Genomic DNA, 27,425 nt, shown 5'->3' with positions numbered 1-27,425 from the left:
TGTAGACAGTAACAGGCAGACTTTTCCACTGAGGTTGACAGTTGTGCAAATAACAAAACATTTGTGACAATCTCAAATAAAACATTCAAGTCAATTTGTCACAAAATAAGCTATATCAAAATCATTAAAAAAAATGTATTTTTTTTTCTTTTTTTTTTAAAATCGATATAAACGATATTGTCTCGTACCATATCGCGTTTGAAAATATATCGATATATATTAAAATCTGGATATATGGCCCAGCCCTAGTCTTAACAGATGTTTTCTGTGTTTCTTCAGCGTTTCCTGAAGCTTCAGACATGTTTGTTCCTTCTCTCTCTCCACAGGGAGACCCGGGTTTCCTGGGGCGTCCCGGTCCACGGGTCGGTACCTGCTTTTGTTTAATACCTGAAGTTTGACGGTAAGTCCTGGGGCGTGTTGGACTCACGCTGGTTTCTGTTGGATGTTTTTTCTGTCCAGGGTGAAGAAGGTCCGGCGGGATCCAAAGGATACCCGGGAAAGAGAGGGAACCCGGGTCGAGGGGTGAGTGTGGACCCGGCGCCGCCAACCGGCCCCTAAAACACGGAATCTTCATGTAACTGGGAATTAAAGGTTGCATTCCGTATTGAACCAATACCAAGCTAATCTGTTTATAAAAGAGATACAAAAAATTATTTATAAAAGGTAAATGGAAGAGGAAATGAGTTAAAGAGGAGTGATAAACAAATAAAGTAGGGAAAAATGGAATATTATACTTGCTTAAATATGTTTAGATATTTATGTGGATATTTATGTAGTATATATTATATGTTGAAAGGGATAGTTATAATTATGTAATATATGTTATATATTTATCATGTATGTAGCATATATATATATATATATATATATATATATATATATATATATATATATATATATATATATATATATATATATATATATATATATATATATATATATATATATATATATATATATATATATATATTTATAGGGATAATTATGTAGTTTATATAGTGTATATTTATATAGATTTATATAATATTTGTATTTTCTATATATTGATATAATATTTATGTAATATTTATATTTTCTATATACTTATATGAATAATTATGTAGTAATAGGCATGTTTACGTAGTATTTATATAGACTATATTTATATGGATATTGTGTAGATATGATAAAAGCAATAATGTAAATTATAGTTATAAAGGGATAGGAAAAAGTGTAAACTTCTTCCTACTCCTTTTTCTACCTATGTGCATATGAAGATGTGACTGTTTATTTTTGTTTTTAATTTTTTATATACATGTTTGAAATAAATGTATTCATTAATTCATTCAATACGGACATATATTATGCTCTTATTTATTGATGTCATAATATACAGGTTAAAGTCTGAAAATTTAAATATATTGCAAAACGTCATTCGTAGTACATTTAACTAAAGGTGAAACAAATATTATTTCCCACTACATTCAAAGTGAGATATTTCAAGCCTTTATTTGTTATATTTTTGGTGATTATGGCTCACAGTTTATGAAAACCCCAAATAAAAAATCTAAAAAAATTTGAATATTTTATGAAATCAATAAACAATTCAATCATCAAAATTATAACAAATAAAGTTTTAACATATCTTGCTTTGCATGTAATGAGACTATGTAATATATTAGTTTCACCTTTTAAGTTGAATTATTGAAATAAATGAACTTTTACACCATATTCTTCACCTGTATTTATATTCTACATCTTGGCTGATGTGGACGTACGTAGCATAGCAGGCTATTTCAGTTGCTAGCATAGGAGGCTAGTTCAGTTGCACTTGTTCACAAATCTACTCAAGTAAAAGTAAAAAGTATAGTGATTCAAAACTACTCCTAAAAGTACAACATTTCCCAAAACTTAATCAAGTGAATGTAGCAGAGTAAATGTAACTCGTTACTACCAACTCTGCCTATGTGGACCGCTGGTGGAACCTGTGACATATTCGTCGTGTCGCCCGGTGCCATGTTGCTGCCCCGGCCTGGTTCAGAAGCTACCTGCTTAGCACAAGCTGGCGTAGCCCGCGCTAGCCTGTGATGCTAGCTGACACGTTCCGTGGACTCCGATCAAATCAGTCCAAACATCCTCTTATCCTCTGAACCCCGACGGCCGTAGCTGTAACGACGGGGGCTCCGGTGGTCTCCTGGCGCCAACAGGAAGTCGGCCATTTTGAATTAATCGTGTAATTTTGGCGCAATTTATGCCATTTTCACATGTCGTACTTTAACAAACTCTTCCTAGCAGTAGGGATGGGCGGTATGGACAAAAAAATGTATCACGATAATTTCTGGCATTTATCCCGATAACGATAAAAATTACGATAAAAATAAATACCAACTCAACTCCTTTCTTTCTTTCTTTCTTTCTTTCTTTCTTTCTTTCTTTCTTTCTTTCTTTCTTTCTTTCTTTCTTTCTTTCTTTCTTTCTTTCTTTCTTTCTTTCCTTCCTTCCTTCCTTCCTTCCTTCCTTCCTTCCTTCCTTCCTTCCTTCCTTCCTTCCTTCCTTCCTTCCTTCCTTCCTTCCTTCCTTCCTTCCTTCACGTATGTTGTGTGTTGATTTAACACAGAACCACAAATCAGTTTTACACAAAAACGTCATCAACAAGAATTTATCATTTTTATCGTGAGATGACACATTTTTACCGTGGGGAATTTTTTTGACGGTTTATCGTGAACGGTAACATATCACCCATTCCTACCTAGCAGGATCGTTCGTTCAACATAAAACTCGCTCAGGAGACACAAAAGACGTTAACCATGAAAAGTTATCAAGATCCTGAGTTTTAGTGAAATGGCCTGGCCGTGGCACCGCGTCAAACTTCAACGTTAAACAGGAGGTGATACAGTGATACTAGTAACTAGTGAATAGTTTGACATAGAGAGTCGTGGGTGGTGTCATCAGACTCGGTTTTGAGTCCTTGACCATAATTGGTGCAAATTAGCCCCGCCCCTTCTTCTGATTGGTCGATATTTGATAGATCCTATTCTCTGCCATAACTTTTGAACGCGTTGACATAAAGAGTCATGGTGGAGTCATCGGACTCGAGTCCTTGAACTTTATTGGTGAAAATTGCATTTGCGAGGGCCCGTTCATCGCCGCTTGCAGCTTTAATTTATTTTTATTTGTATTTATTTTTATCTGGTTGAATGTTTGTCTGTTCATGTTCTCGCAGGGAAACTCGGGTCGGTCCGGGGAACCCGGGGTGCCTGGAGAACCAGGATTCCCGGGACACGTGGTGAGTTTAACGTAGAGACCTGCGAGCTGCAGGGTTGGACCCGAGCAGTCGCCTCAGTGTCTGTGTTCTTCTGTTCCAGGGGTTCAAAGGTCCTCCCGGCAGCAGGAACACCAGCGTAAGTCCCGTCCACTCGAACAGAACCGCCGTTCCGACCTCCGGCGACCCCTAACCCACCCCTAACGACCCCTAACCCACCCCTAACGACCCCCTAACCCACCCCTAACGACCCCTAACCCACCCCTAACGACCCCTAACCCACCCCTAACGACCCCTAACCCACCCCTAACGACCCCTAACCCACCCCTAACGACCCCTAACCCACCCCTAACGACCCCTAACCCACCCCTAACGACCCCTAACCCACCCCTAACGACCCCTAACCCACCCCTAACGACCCCTAACCCACCCCTAACGACCCCTAACCCACCCCTAACGACCCCTAACCCACCCCTAACGACCCCTAACCCACCCCTAACGACCCCCTAACCCACCCCTAACGACCCCTAACCCACCCCTAACGACCCCTAACCCACCCCTAACGACCCCTAACCCACCCCTAACGACCCCTAACCCACCCCTAACGACCCCTAACCCACCCCTAACGACCCCCTAACCCACCCCTAACGACCCCTAACCCACCCCTAACGACCCCCTAACCCACCCCTAACGACCCCTAACCCACCCCTAACGACCCCTAACCCACCCCTAACGACCCCTAACCCACCCCTAACGACCCCTAACCCACCCCTAACGACCCCCTAACCCACCCCTAACGACCCCTAACCCACCCCTAACGACCCCTAACCCACCCCTAACGACCCCCTAACCCACCCCTAACGACCCCTAACCCACCCCTAACGACCCCTAACCCACCCCTAACGACCCCTAACCCACCCCTAACGACCCCTAACCCACCCCTAACGACCCCCTAACCCACCCCTAACGACCCCTAACCCACCCCTAACGACCCCTAACCCACCCCTAACGACCCCTAACCCACCCCTAACGACCCCCTAACCCACCCCTAACGACCCCTAACCCACCCCTAACGACCCCTAACCCACCCCTAACGACCCCTAACCCACCCCTAACGACCCCTAACCCACCCCTAACGACCCCTAACCCACCCCTAACGACCCCCTAACCCACCCCTAACGACCCCTAACCCACCCCTAACGACCCCTAACCCACCCCTAACGACCCCTAACCCACCCCTAACGACCCCTAACCCACCCCTAACGACCCCTAACCCACCCCTAACGACCCCTAACCCACCCCTAACGACCCCTAACCCACCCCTAACGACCCCCTAACCCACCCCTAACGACCCCTAACCCACCCCTAACGACCCCTAACCCACCCCTAACGACCCCTAACCCATGTCTGTGTCGTTGCAGGAGTGCCAGCTGATCTCCTTCATCAGGGACAACTGCGGTGAGCCGCCGCCGCGCTTCTCACGGCTTTTCAAAACGTTCAGAAACACCAGCAGCTCCAGATCAGGTCCAGATCAGAACCTCCCACGCTCAGAAACACCAGCAGGTCCAGATCAGGTCCAGATCAGAACCAGATCCAGATCAGAACCTCCCACGTTTACTTTGGGGCCTGTCCGGGAGAAACTTCAATAGTTAGCAGACATCAGCTGCTGCGTTTCAGGCCCACATCCCTAAAAACTAAAATGATATCTGGACCCAAAGACACGACTAAGACCCCGTCCACACGTAGCCGGATATCTGCTAAACCGGAGATATTTTCCTACGTTTGGACCTGTCATCCACACGAAAACGCAAATAAACGAAGGTTTAAAAAAACTCCGGGCAAAGTGAAGATTTTTGAAAACTCCGTTTATGTAGATGCGTGTAGACCTGGTGCAGACAGAGACAACCGGAGTTTTGCGTTTTCGAACGTCACATTATGCGCCAAAACAACAACAAATCTGCTCTGACGTGCGACTTTTGTTTAGAACTACAGAACTACAGATGATCCAGCATCTGTTCTCCAAGCTATTTATTAAATAAATGCTCTCTGGTCTCGACCACCACTTACTGCGTTACACCGAAGCAGAGCCTACGGCGTAGGGTACGCGGCGACGCGCACCCTACGCCGTAAGCTACGGCGTAGGGCTGCGTCGATAACGCGGCAGCTCAGTGGCGACCGAGAAGGAGACGCGCCTGCCGGGGAAGCTGCGCCGCGGAGGCGCAGCTTCCCCGGCAGGCGCAGATGATCTACAGGTTAGAATGCCTATGGATGTGGTCGAAAACGCAGATCTTCGGTTATGTGTGGAAGGGTTTTTTAAAAAAACGATGTAATGTGGATACAAATTATTTTATAAACGGAGGGGGGGAAATATTCGGTTTTAAAAATACCCGGCTACGTGTGGACGGGGTCTAAAACTAAAACTGAAACAGGCTGACAGAAACAACACTAGTGAGGAGCAAAGACGGGCCGAGCATCTCGTTACACCACAGGGAGGAGGGTTACCGTGGAAACAGCCCCGTCCCCCTCCATCGTGTCCTGGATCTGAACCCACACTTGAATCTCCTCGAGATGACGTTTGTTGGGATTCGGCCCAACATAAATAGCTCTTGAATAAACTGTAAAAGCTTGATGTGAAGTGGCTCATTTATCTCCCTGAACCCTGAACGTTGCCTCTTCTCCTCCACAGCCTGTTCCCAGGGTACGTATGTCGCCTTATCGGCCGGAGGAATGTGGTGAGTAGATGCAGGAATACATCGCTGCCGGGAGAATAACAACAGCCCCGAACGCTCGGCCTGACGTTGGAGGTCTGCGGCGTTTTGTTGGCGTTGGACGTGTGACATCACAGCTGCGTCTCTTCTTCTGCTTTCTTAGGCGCCGTTAAGCGTTTGTTTTAGTCTCGTCAGAACTTTTACTGCAGAGATCAGAACGGCGGCGCGGTTCTGAGTAGTTTGACGGGTCACGCGCAGCAGAATGAGACGGTGGTCTAGTCGGAGGTCCAGCAGCTGCTCCGTCAGATGGTTTTTATCTTCTCTCACGGCGCTGTGGTGAACTGGGTTCAGCCAGTCTGAACCGGTCTGAACTCTATTAGTAAATGATCTAATTACCGAGACCAGAAGAACAGAAACGTGGCTACAGGACAAAGAGTATGATAGTTTGAATTAATCGACTCGGCTACTTTAATCATCATATTCTTAGAAGCGCAGGCCAAGGTGGAGGAGTCGCAGCAATTTATAACTCCAGTCTCCAAACAAAATCTGAACCTAAAAGTGATTTATAAGACGTTGGAAAGCCTCACGCTTAGTCTGAAACTCCCGAGCTGGAGATCAGAGAAGCCGGTTTTGTTAGCGGTAGTGTACCGGCCCCCCTGCTGGTACCAGTTTTGTTAGCGGTAGTGTACCGGCCCCCTGCTGGTACCAGTTCTGTTAGTGGTAGTGTACCGGCCCCCTGCTGGTACCAGTTCTGTTAGTGGTAGTGTACCGGCCCCCTGCTGGTACCAGTTCTGTTAGTGGTAGTGTACCGGCCCCCTGCTGGTACCAGTTCTGTTAGTGGTAGTGTACCGGCCCCCTGCTGGTACCAGTTCTGTTAGTGGTAGTGTACCGGCCCCCTGCTGGTACCAGTTCTGTTAGTGGTAGTGTACCGACCCCTGCTGGTACCAGTTCTCTTAGTGGTACCAGTACCGGCCCCCTGCTGGTACCAGTTATGTTAGTGGTACCAGTACCGGCCCCCTGCTGGTACCAGTTCTGTTAGTGGTAGTGTACCGGCCCCCTGCTGGTACCAGTTCTGTTAGTGGTACCAGTACCGGCCCCCTGCTGGTACCAGTTCTGTTAGTGGTAGTGTACCGGCTCCCTGCTGGAACCAGTTCTGTTAGTGGTAGTGTACCGGCCCCCTGCTGGTACCAGTTCTGTTAGTGTTAGTGTACCGGCCCTCTGCTAGTACCAGTTCTGTTAGTGGTACCAGTACCGGCCCCCTGCTGGTACAAGTTCTGTTGGTGGTAGTGTACCGGCCCCCTGCTGGTACCAGTTCTGTTGGTGGTAGTGTACCAGCCCCCTGCTGGTACCAGTTCTCTTAGTGGTACCAGTACCGGCCCCCTGCTGGTACCAGTTCTGTTAGTGGTAGTGTACCGGCCCTCTGCTAGTACCAGTTCTGTTAGTGGTACCAGTACCGGCCCCCTGCTGGTACAAGTTCTGTTGGTGGTAGTGTACCGGCCCCCTGCTGGTACCAGTTCTGTTGGTGGTAGTGTACCGGCCCCCTGCTGGTACCAGTTCTGTTAGTGGTACCAGTACCGGCCCCCTGCTGGTACCAGTTCTGTTAGCGGTAGTGTACCGGCCCCCTGCTGGTACCAGTTCTCTTAGTGGTACCAGTACCGGCCCCCTGCTGGTACCAGTTCTGTTAGTGGTAGTGTACCGGCCCCCTGCTGGTACCAGTTCTGTTAGTGGTAGTATACCGGCCCCCTGCTGGTACCAGTTCTGTTAGTGGTAGTGTACCGGCCCCCTGCTGGTACCAGTTCTGTTAGTGGTAGTGTACCGGCCCCCTGCTGGTACCAGTTCTGTTAGTGGTAGTATACCGGCCCCCTGCTGGTACCAGTTCTGTTGGTGGTAGTGTAACCGGTCTCTGCTGGTCCAGGTCTGTCGGCGTGCCCCGCCTACCCCACCGAGCTGGTCTTCGGTCTGGACATGTCCAGCGACGTGACTCCGTCCGGGTTTGAGCGGCAGCGCGCCGCACTCCTCGCCCTGCTGGACGACATCACCGTCGCCGAGAGCAACTGCCCGACCGGGGCCCGCGTCGCCGTGGTGATGTTCAACACCCAGGCCCAGTACCTGATCCGGTTCCACGAGCACCGGCGCAAGGCGGAGCTGGTCCGGGCCGTGCAGGGCGTCACCCTGGAGCAGACCCGGAAGCAGCGCCGCCTCGGCGCCGCCATGCGCTTCGTGGGCCGGAACATGTTCAAGCGGGTCCGGGCCGGGATGCGGGTCCGGAAGGTGGCCGTGTTCTTCTCCGGCGGGCCGTCCGAGGACACGGAGGACATCCTGGCCGCCACCATGGAGTACCGGGCCCTGGACATCGTCCCGGCCGTCATCTCTCTGGAGAAAGCTGCCAAGGTCCGGCAGGCACTGGAGGTGGGTGGACCGGCCCGGGGGGAATAAATTTGATATTAAAACTGTAATTGATAACTGTATTTCTAATGTAAGGGTTTTTGGGGTTTTTTTTGTTCTTTTTTGGGGGGGTGTTGCTGGTGATAAACAAGTCTATGCAAATGTACAATGGTCCATACATAATTACAAATATGTATGCTATAATACAAACTTGAGCAATAACATCAGCACAAACATGTCAGTGTGTGCCAGAAAAGTGACATAGGGCCAAATCCACAAAAGGATTGCGCAGCTTTTGCGGCCGCTAAACCGGTGCAAATGAGACAAAAAGAGAGCGTCTAATTCACAAAGCACCTGCAAAGGGCGAATTGCACCACAAACTGCGCTGCCAAGCAAATAGTGTCATGGTGCGCCTGTGCCATTTGCATGCATGTAAATTAGGTAATATTCATACATTCGGCGCAAAATTGCCCCCTTTTCTATGCAAATAACCGTCTAATTCACAAAGGCCAGCGCTATTTGCCACACGCAAAAATAGTGGAGCAAATACCGTCTTTTCGAAGCGTGTATTACAGTAACTGCGCGCAAACTCACTCCTCAAGGCTGATTTATGGTTTCCGCGTTACACCAACGCAGAGATTACGGCGTAGGGTACGCGCCTACGGCGTAGGCTCTGCGTCGATTTAAGACAGAACCGTAATTCAGGCTTCACTCCCCCTCTGTCTCTGTTTCTCTCTCTCTTCAATATCATTCAAGCCTGTGTGATACTGAATGATATTAAGGGTGAAATCTACAGTCAGACATGACTGTACACAGTCAGATCAAGTGGGGTTGTGGACTTATCTCGGATTTAAAAATAAAAATAACAGGACGGAGCTCAGGATTCATCCATACATAAGGGGCTGCTTTATTACAAACAATTCCACCATATAAACATATAAATCTAGAATGTGTGTGTTTAACAGCTGGCCTGTAGGTGTGTGTAGCAAAACACAGAACATGAATTACCGTCAGATCCTGATCTGATCCCGATCCGGTGTTAATAAAGTAACTGCAAAACTTTATGGGCGTGTTTGCGCCGGCATATCATTAGAGCAAAATCTTTTGTGGATAGGACCTTAAAGCGGGGCAAATTGCGGGCGCAAATGCGGCGCAATTCACAGCTCTATTTGCGGGCGCAATCTATTCTTTGTGGATTTGGCCCATAGTGTGCAATATGCATCAGCACTTTACAAACTCTAGCACTTAAGCACCTAGCACTTTAACTTATATGGTCACTTAATTACTGGTTTATCAATGGTAAAATGTTTTATTGCTTAATGTTTTTTATCTACCTCAGTCGTCTTTTTTAATGTTGTGTTTTGTTAGTATGAATGTCATATCTCGTCTCCTTTGTCTGCTGGTGTCCGATTCTATATCTTGCAATTTGCCGCGGGGACGAATGGTAGAAATTAGCCTCTGGCTACAACCGTGAATATTTACACTTGTGTTTATTAATATGTACGGTCCCTGGTAAACAAATAAAGTCTAAGTAAGTAAGTAAAGTAAGCAAAGTCCTGGTTCTGATGCTGCTCTCCGGTTCCCCTCAGGCCGACGACTCGGGGAACGCCATCTTCACGGTTCTGGAGGGGAAGAAGAAACTGGCCGTGGAACTGAGGAAGGTCAAGAACTGCGCAGTGTGTTACGGTACGCAGCAAACTGGGTCGACCCGCTGGTGACGCGGTGGTTGACCCGGTAAACACAAACCTAGCATCTTTTACGAAGGTAAATACAAACCCAACGTCTCTTACAACGATAAATACGAACCCAACGACTCTTCCGAAGGTAAATACAAAAAAAGAGTCTCTTCCAAAGGTAAATATGTCTCTTCGGAAGGTAAATACGAACCCAACAACTCTTCCAAAGGTAAATACGAACCCAACATCTCTTCCAAAGGTAAATACAAACCTAGCGTCTCTTCCAAAGGTAAATACAAACAAAACGTCTCTTACGAAGATAAGTACGAACCCAGCTTCTCTTCCAAAGGTAAATCTGAAAAAAGAGTCTCTTCCAAAGGTAAATATGAAAAAAGCGTCTCTTCCGAAAGTAAATACGAAAAAAGAGTCTCTTCCAAAGGTAAATACGAACTAACCGGACTCTGTTCTGGTCCCTGTTGTGATCGAATTGATCACCCCGGGTTTGTTGATTGAGCTGGAAAAGTTAAATAAAGACACAAGACTGGGATACAATTAAAGAGGTTACATCTAGGGGCACGGTGGCGCAGCAGGTAGTGCAGCCGTGTCACAGCAAGAAGGTCCTGGGTTCGATTCCCGCCGGGGATGTTGTGGGCGCTGAAGTGCGTGTTAGTTCCCCCATGACTTCAGTGCCCACACCCTGGGTGGGGTTGGCGAAAGGATCTTTCTGTGTGGAGTTTCCATGTTCTCCCCGTGTTCCCCTGGGTAGCTAATGGGAGCTACCCTCACAAAAACATGCACACAGTCCTGGGCTACACATGCCCCCTCTGGCCAACCGGGGTGCCATATGGGGTGGGGAGGATCCGGCCGGAATAACGTGGTGAAAAGATGCGGCCTGCTCACTCCTCAGGTTAAGGAGGAGACCTGAGCTCAGTGCGGGGCCCTCCCGGGGTTGGTAGATGATGGCAATGCCCAGGACTGTTAGGTAGGAGCACTGGGTGATAAAAATGGGGAAAAAACCGGGATAAAAAATATATAACAAAAAAAAAAAGAGGTTACATCTGCAAAGGGAGACCCAGGCTGAACCGCCTCTGCAGCCATCCTACCTAGATCTGCCAGCTCTGCGTCCTAGAACAAGTTTTATTACTCTTACAGAAAGGGGGAGAGGGGTGGCCCAAGTTTATTGCTCGGTGGACCCGCCCAGGGGATTATTCTGCCCCTTTCTTGAGGGCTCAGGTCTAATGTCCTCTGCTGCGCCAAATCCAGCCGGATCTGGGGTTCTAATCTTTGTGGGGGGGTCCGGTGTTGCCCACTGCGATCAGTGACACCACGTGTCACCTTTCCTGTGGAGTCGGATGACGTGGGAGGTCCGTTCTGGGTCCTGTCCACCTCGGCTCCGACCACTGTCTCTTGATGACTCACAGGGGAACCCATTCTGTCTGTGAGGTCCGTGTCTGTCCGTCCGTCTCCGACCTGTTTGGAGTAAGCAGATACCAAACTTTGCAGTTCGGAGAAGTGAGCTTTCTGACCAAATTGGTATTTGTCAGTCTCCTTCAAGTAGGGCACATTCTGCGGCCCTAGAAAAAGTCGTCCAGTCTGTAGTTCGTACAGGTCAGTCCGTGGCCCGCGTTCACCCAAGTCATTTTGGTCTGTGCACAGATTTTTGCCAATTTAGGGCCCGATTTACTAAGATCCTAAATAAAGAGTACTAAATTGCGTGTGCACTGAAAAAGTTTGCGCGTGCTGTTGTTGCGTGGTTTGCGGGTGATCAACTAAGATTGCGTGCGCAATTGATAACAGGTGCAAACAGCAGTATTTAAATGAGCTGTTGCGTGTTGCGTTGCGGTTTGCGCCATGGAGAGTCTGGATGGAAAGCAGGATAGTCGCAAGCGCAAAATGAAATTTGACGAGTTGGAGTTAGAGATATTAGTGGAAGAGGCAAATAAACACATTCATGAACTACAGCAAAGACATTTAAACATTACCAAAAGAAACGCAATATCTGAGAAAACCTGCAATAGAATAAATGCAGTTGGTAACACAAAAAACGGAAAAACGACTGGTTTTTCATATTTCAATTTTAGGCACAGATCAAAAATACGAAATAGAAAAACGGGCCACAGGACCGAATTTGATTTTAATATTTAATTGGTCGGGTTTGCGTGACCCCGCGGTGCTCGGCATGATCTGAGGAGAAAAAGACAATCAGACAAAGAGCTGGAGAGCGCTTTGATTCAATCTATTTATGAGTTAAGTTTTTATTCAGATGTCCACAGTATATTGCAAATATTATATATTATATAGCAAACACTGACAGTAAATCTGTGACAGACGGGACCATCATATGGCCGTCGATTTAACGCAGAACCATAATTCAGGCGAAGCTGCAGTCTCTGCGCTGATCCTGACACAGCGGGTCGGAGCGGATTTGGTCATGATGTTTAACCTGTGTTTTGTGATTAATAAGCACGGGTTTTAATTAAAGGGGACCTATTATGAAAAACATGTTTGTTCTTGTTTTAACATATATAAAGTGGTCTCCCCTCACCCTGCCAGCACAGGGGAGACAAAATACCATGAATTTCTGCAAGCTCTCTGACCCCCGCCGGACAGAGTCCCCCAGTGTCACGTGTTTTTTTTTGAGCCGATTAGAATCTGCTCCCGTCGTTACGTAACGACGGGAGCAGATTTCCATAGGTTCAGCCTCCGCTGCTGAAACCACGCCCACAACCAGCTCTGGAGCGGTGCTTCCTTCAGCCAGTCGGACGCGGCGCCGCGGCGGAGCGGATCCGGGTTAAATCATCCAGGTTCCCGGGTGGTTTGGGAGCTGGGTCCTCGGGGGTCTGTCCCAGGTCGGACCAGCTTCACCCTCCGAGATTTTCAGGCAAATCTGTCGGTTTGATCCCCGGTAACGTGCGATGCGCATAGGATGTGCCCCGGAGGGGATCTGTGCGCCCGCCGTGGGGTTGCAGCGCCCGTCGCGCAGCATCCGCCGGGCAGATCCGGCTGAAATTCCGCTGGGCGGTCCCCGGGAGTCCCTGCTACCAGTCCAGGCCGGTTCCTGCGGTCCCGGCCGGTCGGAACCGGTCAGATTCCCCCGTTAAAGCCGCGGTGATGCGCGCTGCTCCAGCAGCGCTGCTCCCGGGCGCCCGACGTGGCTCCGGGGCCAGCGTTCAGCATCCGCCGGGTAGATCCGGCTGAAATATTTTATTTTTTTAACAATAAAGTTTCCATTTGTGAAAATTCAGTGTTGTGATAATTTACAGGCTCGGGCTGCTCTGGCGGAGTGAGGTTTATTCTCCTCCCCTGCTACACGTCATTCAGGGAGCCAATCAGCACAGAGCCTCATTATCATACCCCCCCCTTCCCTAAAAATGAAGCACAGAAAAAGAGGTTAGAAGCGGTAAAACTAGTGACAGGGCCCACAGGCTGGATTTCTGATTTATGTAGAAAAAACAAGCTTTAGATTGTTTTTAAGACATTCAAGGCCTGTTTAAAATATACATTAAATGCCATAATAGGTCACCTTTAAATGTAATTTACGAAGGATGATTTCACGTTCAATAAGATAAGTAATCAAAAAAATACAAAGTTTTGGCACAAAGGCTTGGCCTGCTTGTGGGCGAGTGGAGGGGGGCACAATAAGAGAAGGTGGCAAGATATAAGGCGAAGAACTAAAGAAAAAGTGGCCTTTAATAAAACTTGTGCAACCATTTTTAAAATAGCATGCAGCAGAATAAAGACTCTCTCTCTGCGTATTCTTTGATTTTGGATGTCGCCTCCTTGCCACAATAACAGCAGCAGCAGATTAGCACCTTCCTTTCGAACGTATTAAATACAGACGCAATCACAATACGCGCAATTACTTTCAGGCTTGGTAAATCTCATTGCGCGTGGTAAATGGAGCAATTTGCATCTTCCCCTCCCAGTATTTAGGATTTCTGCCGGGTACGCCCCATATTGATTATTCATCAGGGCAAAAGTACTAACTGAATTGCGTGCGCTATTCTGCGGATTTCAGAGACGCAGTCGTCTTTGCACGCCGTTAGTAGATCAGCTGGCACTTTGGTTTGCGGGTGATGTCAAGTTTGCACAGGTTTTTACGCACGCAAACCTTTAGTAAATCGGGCCCTTAGTCTTCATATTTACATGTCCCATCCAGCGTTTCCCAAACGCCTTCATGATCTCACCGACTACACAATACTCAACTCCAGATGATTCAATACATTATCCTACAATTTCATACAGATCAGCAATAATTGTTTCTTTATGAACATTACTGATTTCTTTCCCTTCGGGCACTGTATGTACACCCACTTAAACAATCCAGACATGCAAATTACTCTGTTAAATCCTTTACGCGGTCAGGGGGTACTTAGGATTGTCCACACGATTAACATTTCCTTTGTGGAAAAGTGACATTTCTAGGTAACAAAAAGTAAAAATGATTAGCTCATATGAAACTAGGGCATATTTGCCCCAAAATACTGGTTGATGATCAAATGAATAATTACAATAACTGAAAAACATATTCCTTCTTGTTAAGCTCCTTCATAGTTCACTGTTGAATGTTACATAAAGACATATCTTCGTACAGAATAAAGTTAAAAATGATCTGCCCCAGGGGCTAAACACTGACATGTTTTCTAGGAATGCCCAGTGAAACAACCTTTCTTGTATCACATAACATTCCATGAAATTCAAAATCTCCTTAACAATGAGCTCTCTAAGGTGGATATTTGGATCAAAATGAACAAAACCTCTCTTAATATTAAGAAAACAAATTATATATCATTCAGTTTCCATAAAGAAACAAAAGAATACGGAAAATCTGGCCTTTCAGATCAAAATAAATGATAAAGAAATAAAGAAAGTAACCTCTACAGAGTTCCTTGGAGTCCTCATTGATGACTGTCTAAACTCTAATCGTCATATGGATCATTTTTGCAAAACTAAATATCTAAATATCTAAAAATGTCGGTCTGCTTTTCAAACCGAGACACATGCTTCCACTTTCTGCACTTCTTATTCTTTATAAACCTTTGTTTGGACAACATCTACATTCCTGTACTATTATTTACTGTAATACTTATCCCAGATATCTAAAAAAGGGCCTCTAACCCCAACATCCTCGGACCCTAACCGTTTAATAAACATTCCTCTATGGGCCTCAAACCCTTTCTAAATATTTCCTCTTTAATTCCTATTCCAGCCCCTGTCCTTGTTTTTTCATTAAATTTAGCAGTTGTCATTAAATTCAGCAATTGTTCTTTAATTTGGCAGTTCTTAAATTCAGCAGTTATCATTCCTTAAATTTAGCAGTTATTAAATTCAGCAGCTGGGTATTTACTTAAGACTTCTGACACGGTCTTGATTTGAGTGATATTCAATGCAGATAGAAGGCCTGCTTACCCTGAATTTGCCGCGCAGCCGTGTCCTCGCCTTTTTCGTAACCAGCTGTTCTTTCATAATTACCTCTTTTCCTCTTTCTCAATCCCGGACGAGCCCCCAAATTGTTGTGATCGAATTGATCACCCCGGGTTTGTTGATTGAGCTGGAAAAGTTAAATAAAGACACAAGACTGGGATACAATTAAAGAGGTTAGATCTGCAAAGGGAGACCCAGGCTGAACCGCCTCTGCAGCCATCCTACCTAGATCTGCCAGCTCTGCGTCCGAGAACAAGTTTTATTACTCTTAGAGAAAGGGGGAGGGGGGTGGCCCAAGTTTATTGCTCGGGGCCCCTCTTATCTGTGTCTGGTACAGCATGGTAGTTTCAGTGAAAGTCAGCGGAATGCACATTAGTTTCACATACAGAAACAGTAGTTTATCAGCACATGCAGTTTACATATTCAGTTTGGTTTTGAATTATTTTTTACTCAACATCCCCAGACCCCTGCTCGCGCCCGGAGGAGTGCTCCTTCATCCAGAAGGTGGAGCAGCCCCAGCAGGTGGACCTGGACCTGGTCCTGGTCCTGGACGGGTCCAGGGAGGTCCAGGCGGACGAGTACGCCGGCACGCAGCAGCTGCTGGGGTCGGTGGTGGAGCGGCTGGCCGTCGGCCCCTTGAGCAGCCGGCCGGGGAACCGGGCCCGGGTGGCGGCGGTCCAGCAGGGCTCCGGCCAGACCACCAAGCTGGAGTTCAACCTGCAGCGGTACCAGAGGCAGGAGCAGGTGAGGGAGCACCTGCTGGTGAACACGCGGCAGCAGGGCGGCGCCGCGGCGCTGGGCCGGACGCTGGACTTCGCCCTGAAGGAGGTGCTGCTGAAGGCCGGCGGGCCGCCGCGCCGCAGGAAGGCCATGCTAGCCGTGGTGGGCGCCGAGACGGCCTACGGGGACCGGGCCCGGCTGCGCTACGTCTCCCAGAAGGCCAAGTGCGACGGCGTGGCCATGTTCGTGGTGACGGTGGGCGACCGCTACAACCGGACGCAGGTGGAGGAGCTGGCCAGTCCGCCGGTGCAGCAGCACCTGGTGCACCTGGGCCGGCTGAGGCCGGAGGAGCAGGGCTACGCCCACCGCTTCTTCAGGGTCTTCCTCTCCGCCCTGCAGAGTAAGAACCGCCGCCGACCCGAGGGGTTCGTCTGTCTGTTTCAGATGGAATTAAGTGTCTGTTTGTTAGAGGGAATTAAGGTGTCTGTTTCAGAGGGAATTAAGGTGTCTGTCTTTTTCAGAGGGAATGAACTCGTATCCTCCACCCACCCTGAAGGCCGACTGCAGTCGCCTGACGGAGCCGGATGACGTCTTAACCTCCACGCCTCCACCACAGGGGTAGGTTCCTAGTCCTCTTCAGAAGGTAAATACGAACCCAACGTCTTTACCCCGGGACCTCCACCCCGGGACCTCATACCCGTCTTTCTGTCCAATCAAACCCGTCTGTCTGTCTGTTCAGTCAGAGCCCTATATACTGGGATGAGGTGCTCAGGGACGACCCCACGACCGGATCCTTGACCCAGACCAGGAGGGACGACCCCCAGACCGGATCCTTGACCCAGACCAGGAGGGACGACCCCCAGACCAGGAGGGTCGCCAGACATGAAGAGACGAGGAGAGGACGGGATTTCCCTCTCCAGAGCCAACCTGCGAGGTAGCCGCACGCTAGCATGCACGCACACACGCTAGCACGCACAAAAGACCTGCACTGTAATCAAACGTCAATCAAACATTAATCAAACGTCAATCAAACATCAATCAAACGTCAATCAAACATCAATCAAACGTCAATCAAACATTAATCAAACGTCAATCAAACATCAATCAAACGTCAATCAAACATCAATCAAACATAAATCAAACATCAATCAAACGTCAATCAAACATCAATCAAACGAAAATTAAACATTAGTCAAACATCAATCAAACATTAATCAAACATCAATCAAACGTCAATCAAACGTCAATCAAACGTCAATCAAACGTCAATCAAACATCAATCAAACGTCAATCAAACATCAATCAAACGAAAATTAAACATCAATCAAACATCAATCAAACATCAATCAAACATTAATCAAACATCAATCAAACGTCAATCAAACATCAATCAAACATCAATCAAACATCAATCAAACATTAGTCAAACATTAGTCAAACATCAATCAAACGTCAATCAAGCATTAATCAAACATCAATCAAACGTCAATCAAACATCAATCAAACGTCAATCAAACGAAAATTAAACATCAATCAAACATCAATCAAACATTAGTCAAACATCAATCAAACGTCAATCAAGCATTAATCAAACATCAATCAAACGTCAATCAAACATCAATCAAACATCAATCAAACATCAATCAAACGTCAATCAAACATTAGTCAAACATCAATCAAGCATCAATCAAACATCAATCAAACGTCAATAAAACATCAATCAAACGAAAATTAAACATCAATCAAACATTAGTCAAACATCAATCAAACATCAATCAAACATCAATCAAACGTCAATCAAACATCAATCAAACGTCAATCAAACATCAATCAAACGTCAATCAAACATCAATCAAACGTCAATCAAACATTAATCAAACGTCAATCAAACATCAATCAAACGTCAATCAAACATTAATCAAACGTCAATCAAACGTCAATCAAACATCAATCAAACGAAAATTAAACATCAATCAAACATTAGTCAAACATCAATCAAACGTCAATCAAACATCAATCAAACGTCAATCAAACATTAATCAAACGTCAATCAAACATCAATCAAACGTCAATCAAACATTAATCAAACGTCAATCAAACATCAATCAAACATCAATCAAACATCAATCAAACGTCAATCAAACATCAATCAAACGTCAATCAAACATTAATCAAACATTATCAAACGTCAATCAAACATCAATCAAACATCAATCAAACGTCAATCAAACATCAATCAAACGTCAATCAAACATCAATCAAACATTAGTCAAACATCAATCAAACGTCAATCAAACATTAATCAAACGTCAATCAAACATCAATCAAACATCAATCAAACATCAATCAAACATCAGTCAAACATCAATCAAACATCAATCAAACATCAATCAAACATCAATCAAACATCAAGCAAACGTCAATCAAATATTAGTCAAACATTAATCAAACATCAATCAAACGAAAATTAAACATCAATCAAACATCAATCAAACATCAATCAAACATCAATCAAATATTAGTCAAACATTAATCAAACATCAATCAAACATCAATCAAAGATCAATCAGACATCAATCAAACGTCAATCAAACATCGATCAAACATCAATCAAACATCAATCAAACATCAATCAAGCCTCTGCTCTCTGATGTTTTCTGGTCCGTAAAATGATCGGAGACGTTACAACTTCCTCCTCGTTGCTGCTCTACAACCTTAGTGTCTCGTCTCAACGCCTGGGATTTGGGTTTTATGAGGACGTTTTCCCCGCAGAGCTCGGTTCTGGTCCAGATCTGCATGTGGGATCACTTTACCACCGAGAACCCCAGAGGAGTTTCTCTGGATCAGATTCTGATTGTAATTGTCTGTGGTTAATGGAGTGAGACGTAACTCACGGCTGATTGAGTCCATGTGGCTGAGAAGTCGTTAACGTTCTCGTAAACAGCTTTTATGGAGCTTTTGTGTGATTGTTTCTCCGACTGTGTCGTCTGCAGCGGCGCTGGACGTCACCTGAACAACAGCAGCGTCTCCGCCGGCCGACTCTTCCGAAGGTAAATACGAAAAAAGCGACTCTTCCAAAGGTAAATACGAACCCAACATCTCTTACAATTCAGTAGTGTCTCCAGGATGTTTCCAGAACATAAACATAAACCCCCGAGCAGTTATTACATAAACAGTGGCAAGAAAAACTCCCCTTTAGGAGGAAGAAACCTGGACCTGGTCCAGGGGTTGGGATCGCAGGCAGGTGGAAGCAGCAGCGGGATGACCGGGGGTGGGGACAACCCTCTCCCCCGCCCAAAAGGGGCCGTTACTCTGACCGGGCCGTTACCCTGACCGGGCCGTTACCCTGACCGGGCCGTTACCCTGACCGGGCCGTTACCCTGCCCCTCTCACTCCCACACTGCAGGATCCGGTGTTTTACATTCAGAGATGCTCTTCTCCACCGGCAGAGGATGCTGCACCATGTACAAAAGAGAGAAAAGGGAGGAGAAGGGGGGGCCAGCACAAGAAACTACAGGAGCGACTCTGACACACTAAAGTTTACACTACCTAGAGATTTACCAACACCAGCTAGAGGTTTACTAAACACTAACTATAGGCTTTACTAAACAGAAATGTTTTAAGTTTAGTTTTAAAGGTGGAGGTGGTGTCAGCCTCCTTAACCCAGATTGGAAGTTGGTTCCATAGTAATGGTGCCTGATAGCAGAACGCCCGCCCTCCAAATCTACATTTAGATACTCTAGGAACTACGAGTAAACCTGCACTCTGAGAACGTAGAGCTCTGCCAGGAACATAAGGCTCTATCAGGTCTAATAATAATGCGGAGCTAACCCGTTTTGGGCTTTATACGCAAGTAATAAAATTTTACGACGATAAATACGAACCAAACGTCTCTTCCTCTAATTTCCAACTGTATTTATTTTTGTGTTTTCTACATTTTGCTCTGTGAGATATTTCAGTCTCACTTGAATACTCCACGATCAGGTGGTTTTTCCTCCAAACTTTGTCCAAAACACTTCCTGTGTAAAACTGTTCACAGCGCTGATTGTCTGAGTTAACAGTAACTCCTTGTGAGCTCGTGCTAATCTGTGACGCATTAGTCGTTATCAAGTCGCTCCAAACATCAGTTCAACATCTGAAACATCTGAAACTGCTGCAGCCGAGGGGAGAGGAGGATTCTGGGAGTTCTGATCCAGCTGACACTCTTATTATTGATGATGATCTTTAAAACATCGCAGCCGAGCCAAGAGCTGAACGCCGGGACAATTAAGATAAGTAATGACAGTGGAAGGAGGAGCGGACTGGAATTAAAACACAACAGAGATGACCCCGAGGAGCCGGAGGAGCCGCCGTAAATCAGGATAAAACCGTCGTCTCAACGAGAGTTAAAAGCCAACGAGAATAAATCAGTTTTAAGAGAGGATTTAAGTCAGTCAGATGTTTGGAGGAAGCTCTGAACGACCGAAGAACACGACAATCTCTCCTTCTTTGTCTCTGTCGTGGTAATTAGCCAGCCGAGCTAACGAGGCTAAATGTGAGTGACAGGTGGGCGTGTCCCAGGTGCGTTTCCACGACAACGAGGCTCCTTTTTCTTTTTTATTGACAGATTTATACAGAAAAAGTACAAAACTTCAGAATAAACTGCAGTTACAAATTAAAGACAGTAAATTATATATCAAAATAATTTCATTTTCATTTTTCATTTTATTTTTTATTTCATTCAAAAAATAAACCAAACAATTCAATACAAATACAAACACAAATGTTCATAAATTGTGAATGAAAATGGAGCAGAAAGAAGAAGAATCTTATCTAATCTGCCCCTTTTTCCAAGAAATAAATACAAAATAACACAAATAACATAAATTAAAAATTTAAAAAACAACAACTAAGTAAATAAAAAACTAAAATAAAATAGAAGGTTTGAAGTTTAAGGAGGAAAAATAAATAAAAACAAAAGATCAGGGAATATCCTATTTTTCACATAAGCTTCGGATTTTAACCGTTTTTTAATATGATATTAATAAATCTCTGAGAACAATTATATCTGGACATTGGCTAGCAGATTTAGTACAGTGAATATGATATTTAGCAATAATTAAGAGAAGGTTGATTAAATATACTTTGTCTGGGCTTTTCATGTCATTTTGTGATAAACCAAATAGAACATGTTGAATTCTCAACTTAAAGGAAGAGTCAACTTTAGCATTTATAAAGTTATTAATCCAGAGAACATGAGTTTACAGCCGTGATTCCCAACCCCCGGTCCCCGGACCGGTACCGGTCCGTAGAGCCGTTACTACCGGGCCGTGGAATGGCTTGTGTTCCGATCATAATTAGGGCTGCAACGATTCGTCGACGTTGTCGACAAAAAAGCGATAATCAAAATTGTCACCAGACGTTTTTTTCCCAATGGAGTGAGGCATCTCACTTCACTTCACCTCATACAATCTCTGCCGAGAGCAGCGCTGCACGACAGGGTCTCAGCAGCTTTTCTTTTTTTTGCGTGTCAGCGCAGTTGCGGGTAACAAAACTTGGCACTGGGGGTTCTAGGATTTTTCTCAAACAGGGGCTATTATGGGGCCAAATGTAACCTTCAGGGGCCAACAGTATTAAGCCCCTTTCACATAGAGGGCGCAAAGCGGGACCGCCGCCGGCTTTCCCATTCATTGTGTATGTGCTACCGCGAGAGGCCACCTGCCACGGGCGTTTCACCTGCCTGCGTCTGAATTGAACATTTTTTAATTTCATCGCGCTGTGAGGGCATCTCGGTGCGACCAATAGGAGAGAAGGTGGTTGTCATCCTGCTGAGGACCCACTCCCCAACAGGCTGTCAAACTGCTCCCTGTTCAATCTGAAGTAGACCTGGTCATCATGGAGCTGTAGCTCCAACGAGCCTGGATTCCCCCAAATCTTCTCAAGTCTTCTCATGAGGATTTCATGGACCCTCCTTGCTGCTGCTGCTCGTCTCCTCCTCAGAAGAACTAAAGCCAGCATCCCCCCTGAAATAAAAACGGTCCAAATCATCCCCCCCCTGAAATAAAAACGGTCCAAATCATCCCCCCCCTGAAATAAAAACGGTCCAAATCATCCCCCCTGAAATAAAAACGGTCCAAATCATCCCCCCCCCGAAATAAAAACGGTCCAAATCATCCCCCCCCTGAAATAAAAACGGTCAGAATCATCCCCCTGAAATAAAAACGGTCCAAATCATCCCCCCCTGAAATAAAAACGGTCAGAATCATCCCCCTGAAATAAAAACGGTCCAAATCATCCCCCCCTGAAATAAAAACGGTCCAAATCATCCCCCCCTGAAATAAAAACGGTCCAAATCACCCCCCCCCCCGAAATAAAAACGGTCAGAATCATCCCCCCTGAAATAAAAACGGTCCAAATCATCCCCCTGTAAAACTGCCATCCCTCCTTTCCATCCCTTATGTCATTTCATCAATGAATGTGGTTTTACTGCTATTTCAACATTTAGAGTCATCACCAGAAAAATAACTCCATAAAAATAACTTGTTATTTGACAATTTTCACCTGTTTCAAGTACATTTTTACTTGAAATAAGTAGGAAAATCTGCCAGTGGAACAAGATTTATCTTCTCATTACAAGCAAAAAAATCTCAGATTTTTCTACTTATTTCAAGTGAAAATCTTTGAAAAAAAATTGTTGTTTTTTATTTACTTTTTGTATGAACAGCAGCAAAGTTGAATAAAATATCTATTTTTCATTGAAGTACCCATCTTTCTCGTGTTTATTATCATTTGCCACATAATTAAAGCAACCTCATACTAAATTTAAGAAAACAATTTTTGCATTTTTTTGTCATATAATTTCATCCAAAACTTGTATAAATCGAAATGTGTTTCTTTGAGTGGCAGCCCTGTCATGGCTTGGCGGACAATAAGTTCTGGTACCCGACCGGACTGAACAGCGCCATGCACAGGTGCTGTATGCAGGTTAGGTACAGTCAGCTGCAGAGATGAGTGGACCTCAGCAAACCTCCATGAGCCGTTTCTTTACTGGTTGTTCCAGTAAAAGAAATGGTGATGAACAAGTAGAAAATCCTACCAAAAAGAAAAGCAAAAGCTTTAATCGCAAGTACGACATTATGTATATAAAATATGGATTTGTTGCAACGGGCGATTTGGAGGCGCCAAACCCACTATGTATTTTATGTGGAGAAACGCTCGCCAACGAAGCAATGAAGCCATCCAAGCTTCAAAGACACTTAATACAAAACATCCTTCTCTCAAAGACAAACCAGTGGAATTTTTCGAAAGGAAAAAACGTGAGTTACATTTGCAGAAGCAAGTTTTAAAGGCCACAACATCAGCTAACGTCGCTGATGATAGCCTGCATTTTAAAATGCATAGTTTTTTTCTAAAATGTTTATTAAAATTGACATAAATTGTCAACCGGTCCCTGAGCTTTTTGTTTATACTTCTGCTGGTCCTTGGCTCAAAAAAGGTTGGGAACCCCTGGTTTACAGGACTGTCTCAGAAAATTAGAATATTGTGATAAAGTTCTTTATTTTCTGTAATGCAATTAAAAAAACTAAAATGTCATCCATTCTGGATTCATTACTAATCAACTGAAATATTGCAAGCCTTTTATTATTTTAATATTGCTGATTATGGTTTACAGTTTAAGATTAAGATTCCCAGAATATTCTAATTTTTTTAGATAGGATATTTGAGTTTTCTTAAACTGTAAACCATGATCAGCAATATTAAAATAATAAAAGGCTTGTAATATTTCAGTTAATTTGTAATGAATCCAGAATGTATGACATTTTAGTTTTTTTAATTGCATTACAGAAAATCACAATATTCTAATTCTCTGAGACAGTCCTGTATGTGCAATAATTCCAGAATACTGTATGTTCTAAGCGTGAGAGTTGTCGCCCCCTAGTGGCGTCAGCGCGCTCCTGCATCGACCTGTCGCTCCGGCTCCTTTAAAAGGTAGAACAGGTTTCCTGTCGTCCTGATTTTTGATTTGATTTTGATTTTATTCTTTATTTCCCTCATTAAAAGAAAAACAAAACAGTTCAATATAATGACAACAAATCTCTTTCCTTGAATGAAAGGGAACAGAAAGAAGACTAAGCTTATTTTATCTGTCCCTTTTTCCTAAGAAATCAAATTTCAATTAATGTAATGAAAAAATAAACAAAAAGAAAATATATTAAAAAAATTATATATATATATATATATATATATATATATATATATATATATATATATATATATATATATATATATATTATACATTAAAAATGCATATATATTTATGCCTTGGGTTTTTACCGACATGGTATTTATCATTAATATATATGCAGACAAAGTACAAACAAACAAATTACAAATGATGCAATTAAAAAAAAAAACACTTTCCAATAAATGTAATTAAAACAAACAAAAAAACAAAAACAAAACTACAAGAAAGTTATAAAATAAAACAAAACAGCTGTCGTCAAACACAGATAGTGGGATTTGAGGCCGGTTTTAGGGGGGGGGGGGGGGGGCGTGTGCCCACCCAAACGTGCGTCCTGCCCACCCAATCAAAGTTATGGGGATCATTTATTCTTTTATAATTTTATTTTTTTATAAATATAACATATCACTATCTGTACCGTTTCTGATTGGGTGGGCACTGCGCATCATTTTTAGACACAACAATGAACGCATACCGCAAAAGTTGTGTCTCGGTGGAGGGACCGACGTCTGGTTCAGGTTACACCAACGCCGTAGGGTGCGCGTCGCCGCGTACCCTACGGCGTAGCCGTGGCTTCAGAGCCTGCACGGCACCGCAGCGCACCGCCACCCGCACCGGCGCTCTCCGCCCTCGCCGGGATGGAAACGCCTCTCTCCATCCCGGCGAGGGCGGTGCAGGTGGCGGTGCTGCGGTGCCGTGCAAGCTCTGGAGCCACCAGGCTGCCGCGGGACCTTTTAAATCAACGCAGAGCCTACGCCGTAGGGTATGATTGATTGATGGGAAAAAAAAGCAAACAAAAAAAAGCAAAAAAAAAAAAGCAAAAAACATAAAATAAGTGCAGCCTCAACAGGACACAAGCCTATTTGTGCCGGTGTTCTGCCAATTTCTGCTGCTTTGCCAAAAATGCTACCTAATGGTTTTCTACCTTTGCAGAGGAACAATTTTTGTGTTTTACTCTAAACCACTTCCTTGTCTCTTGCCAGGCCGTCATTGTAAATAAGAATGTTCTTAATGATCTGCTGGTTAAATAAAGGCCAATGAATGAATGAATATCAAATAAAGCGATAGAATTGGGTTTTTTTTCTCTCTTCATCGTATAATTTTCACAAAATGTTTTATTTTGAAGGATCAAATATTCAACATCCCATATTATCCATTTTACATCGTGCAATAAATGATTGGTGCGGCAATCAAACTTTGAAAATCGACTGTGCGCGTGCGCAGAACCACAAAGTAGCATTTCACTAACAAGGATTGGCAGAACAGCGGTCCCAAGCCCGGGTAAATGCAGAGGGAAGTGTCAGGAAGGGTTAGGGTTAGCATACTGTTGGTCAAAGAAGGAGAAGATAGATGAACTGATATGATGACAGCAGAGTTTTCTATGCATTTCAGGGGTTTGACCCCCCAACATTTTTCCGCTCACGCCGCGTTGCGGCACGGTCAGCGTCGCCCACCCTACATTTCAGTCTGCACACCTTAGTGGGCCTCGCTAAATCCGGCCCTGGTGGGATTCTCTTTTGATTACGAACCCAACGTCGTCAAACACAGATAGTTCTCTCCTTCCTCCAGACGTCCGAACCGACCAGTAACTCCGTCTCTTTCCTTCTCTCCTTCTCTCCTTCGTCCTAACTAATCAGTAACTCCGTCTCTTTCCTTCCCTCCTTCCTCCAGACGTCCCGGACGTCGTCGGCTGCAGCGACGACACCCGGCGGAGAAGACGACGTAACCTCCTCATCACGACCACCGTCAGGGACTCGGGACGTCTGGGATCTGGGAGAGTTTCATCTGAACTTCTGGGTCGGGGACGCTTCCAGGACAGTTTCATGTTCCAGGACAGATTCATGTTCCAGGACGGTTCCAGGACGGTTCCAGGACGGCTTTGTGGTCTTTGCGTCACCAGTTCCATCTTGAACTTGTTTGCTTTCTCATCTTTCTGTGAATAATCCACTTGGGAGCGTCTTTATCTGTCCCACTTCATGTCCCTGAACCTTGACCCCCCGTCCCCCCCCACGAAGACCTGGTGCTACTTCCTGTCCTTAAACCCGAGGAATGATGTCACCAGTCACTAATGCTGATCACTGATGACCCAGCTGTTTTTAATAAAACCTTCTGATTCAAACGTGTATCTGAGATCAAATCTGAAACAAACACTAAACACTAAATAGATGTTTTAGAAATATCCAGAACATTTAAGTTAATCGAATCAAACTTTTTGTACAATAAAAAGCAGCACAAAGGTCTCAACACCCTATCAAAATAAAAGACTGCAGTACCGACCCGCGGCCACCAGGAGGAGCCAAATCACTTCCAACCCCGGGACAGCGGCCCGAAGTATGGAGGATTTCTGGTGCCAAAATGAAATAAATAAATACATCATTAATTAATTAAAATAGGAATGAAATATATCATTAAATAATTAAATTTGTCATTAAATAATTAAAATGGGAATTAAATATAACATTCATTAATTAAACATGTCATTAAATAATTTAATTTGTCATTAATTAATTAAAATGGGAATTAAATATATCATTCATTATTTAAATGTATCATTAATTAATTAAAATTGGAATTAAATATGTAATAAATTAATTAAAATACAATTCATTTTAAGTAAAAAAATATATTTAATTTTTCAGTATTTAATTAATTAATGACACATTTAATTAATGAATGTTATATTTAATTCCCATTTTACTTAATGACATTTAATTAATTCATTAATTCATTCATTAATTGATTAATTATCTTTTTATTTATTTAATTTTGGCACAAAAAATGCTCCATAGACAAGAACCTAAAATATGTTTGGGTTTTTATCTGTTTCTAATAAAAGCAGAAATGCAGATCCGGACGAGATAGATGATGAGAACAGAACCGTCTTTGGAATGTCGTGGATTCTGCAGGAACAGGAAGTGGTTTCCAGATTCTGCAGGAACAGGAAGTGGTTTCCAGATTCTGCAGGAACAGGAAGTGGTTTCCAGATTCTGCAGGAACAGGAAGTGGTTTCCAGATTCTGCAGGAACAGGAAGTGGTTTCCAGATTCTGCA

The 27,425-nt window shown here is 44.5% G+C and overlaps 1 protein-coding gene across 1 annotated transcript in view; it reads left to right on the top strand.

The window, feature by feature from the left end:
* Positions 1-26,494, top strand: part of LOC133440527 (collagen alpha-6(VI) chain-like) — a 92,930-nt gene extending 66,436 nt beyond the window's left edge. The window contains exons 30-42 of the mRNA XM_061717803.1: positions 327-362; positions 460-522; positions 3,203-3,265; positions 3,345-3,380; positions 4,663-4,699; positions 5,928-5,939; positions 7,865-8,358; positions 9,924-10,020; positions 15,898-16,554; positions 16,676-16,772; positions 16,894-17,088; positions 19,148-19,204; positions 26,047-26,494. Coding sequence (XP_061573787.1) covers positions 327-362; positions 460-522; positions 3,203-3,265; positions 3,345-3,380; positions 4,663-4,699; positions 5,928-5,939; positions 7,865-8,358; positions 9,924-10,020; positions 15,898-16,554; positions 16,676-16,772; positions 16,894-17,088; positions 19,148-19,204; positions 26,047-26,101 — 1,899 coding nt within the window. The 3' untranslated portion in view covers positions 26,102-26,494. The remainder of the gene's footprint in view (positions 1-326; positions 363-459; positions 523-3,202; positions 3,266-3,344; positions 3,381-4,662; positions 4,700-5,927; positions 5,940-7,864; positions 8,359-9,923; positions 10,021-15,897; positions 16,555-16,675; positions 16,773-16,893; positions 17,089-19,147; positions 19,205-26,046) is intronic.
* The last annotated feature ends 931 nt before the right edge of the window (positions 26,495-27,425 follow it).

Source organism: Cololabis saira, chromosome 3 (assembly GCF_033807715.1).
Source record: "Cololabis saira isolate AMF1-May2022 chromosome 3, fColSai1.1, whole genome shotgun sequence".
Taxonomy (NCBI): Eukaryota; Metazoa; Chordata; class Actinopteri; order Beloniformes; family Belonidae; genus Cololabis; species Cololabis saira.
The sequence above is the reverse complement of the archived record's forward strand: the minus strand, read 5'-3'. Positions and strand labels throughout refer to the sequence as shown.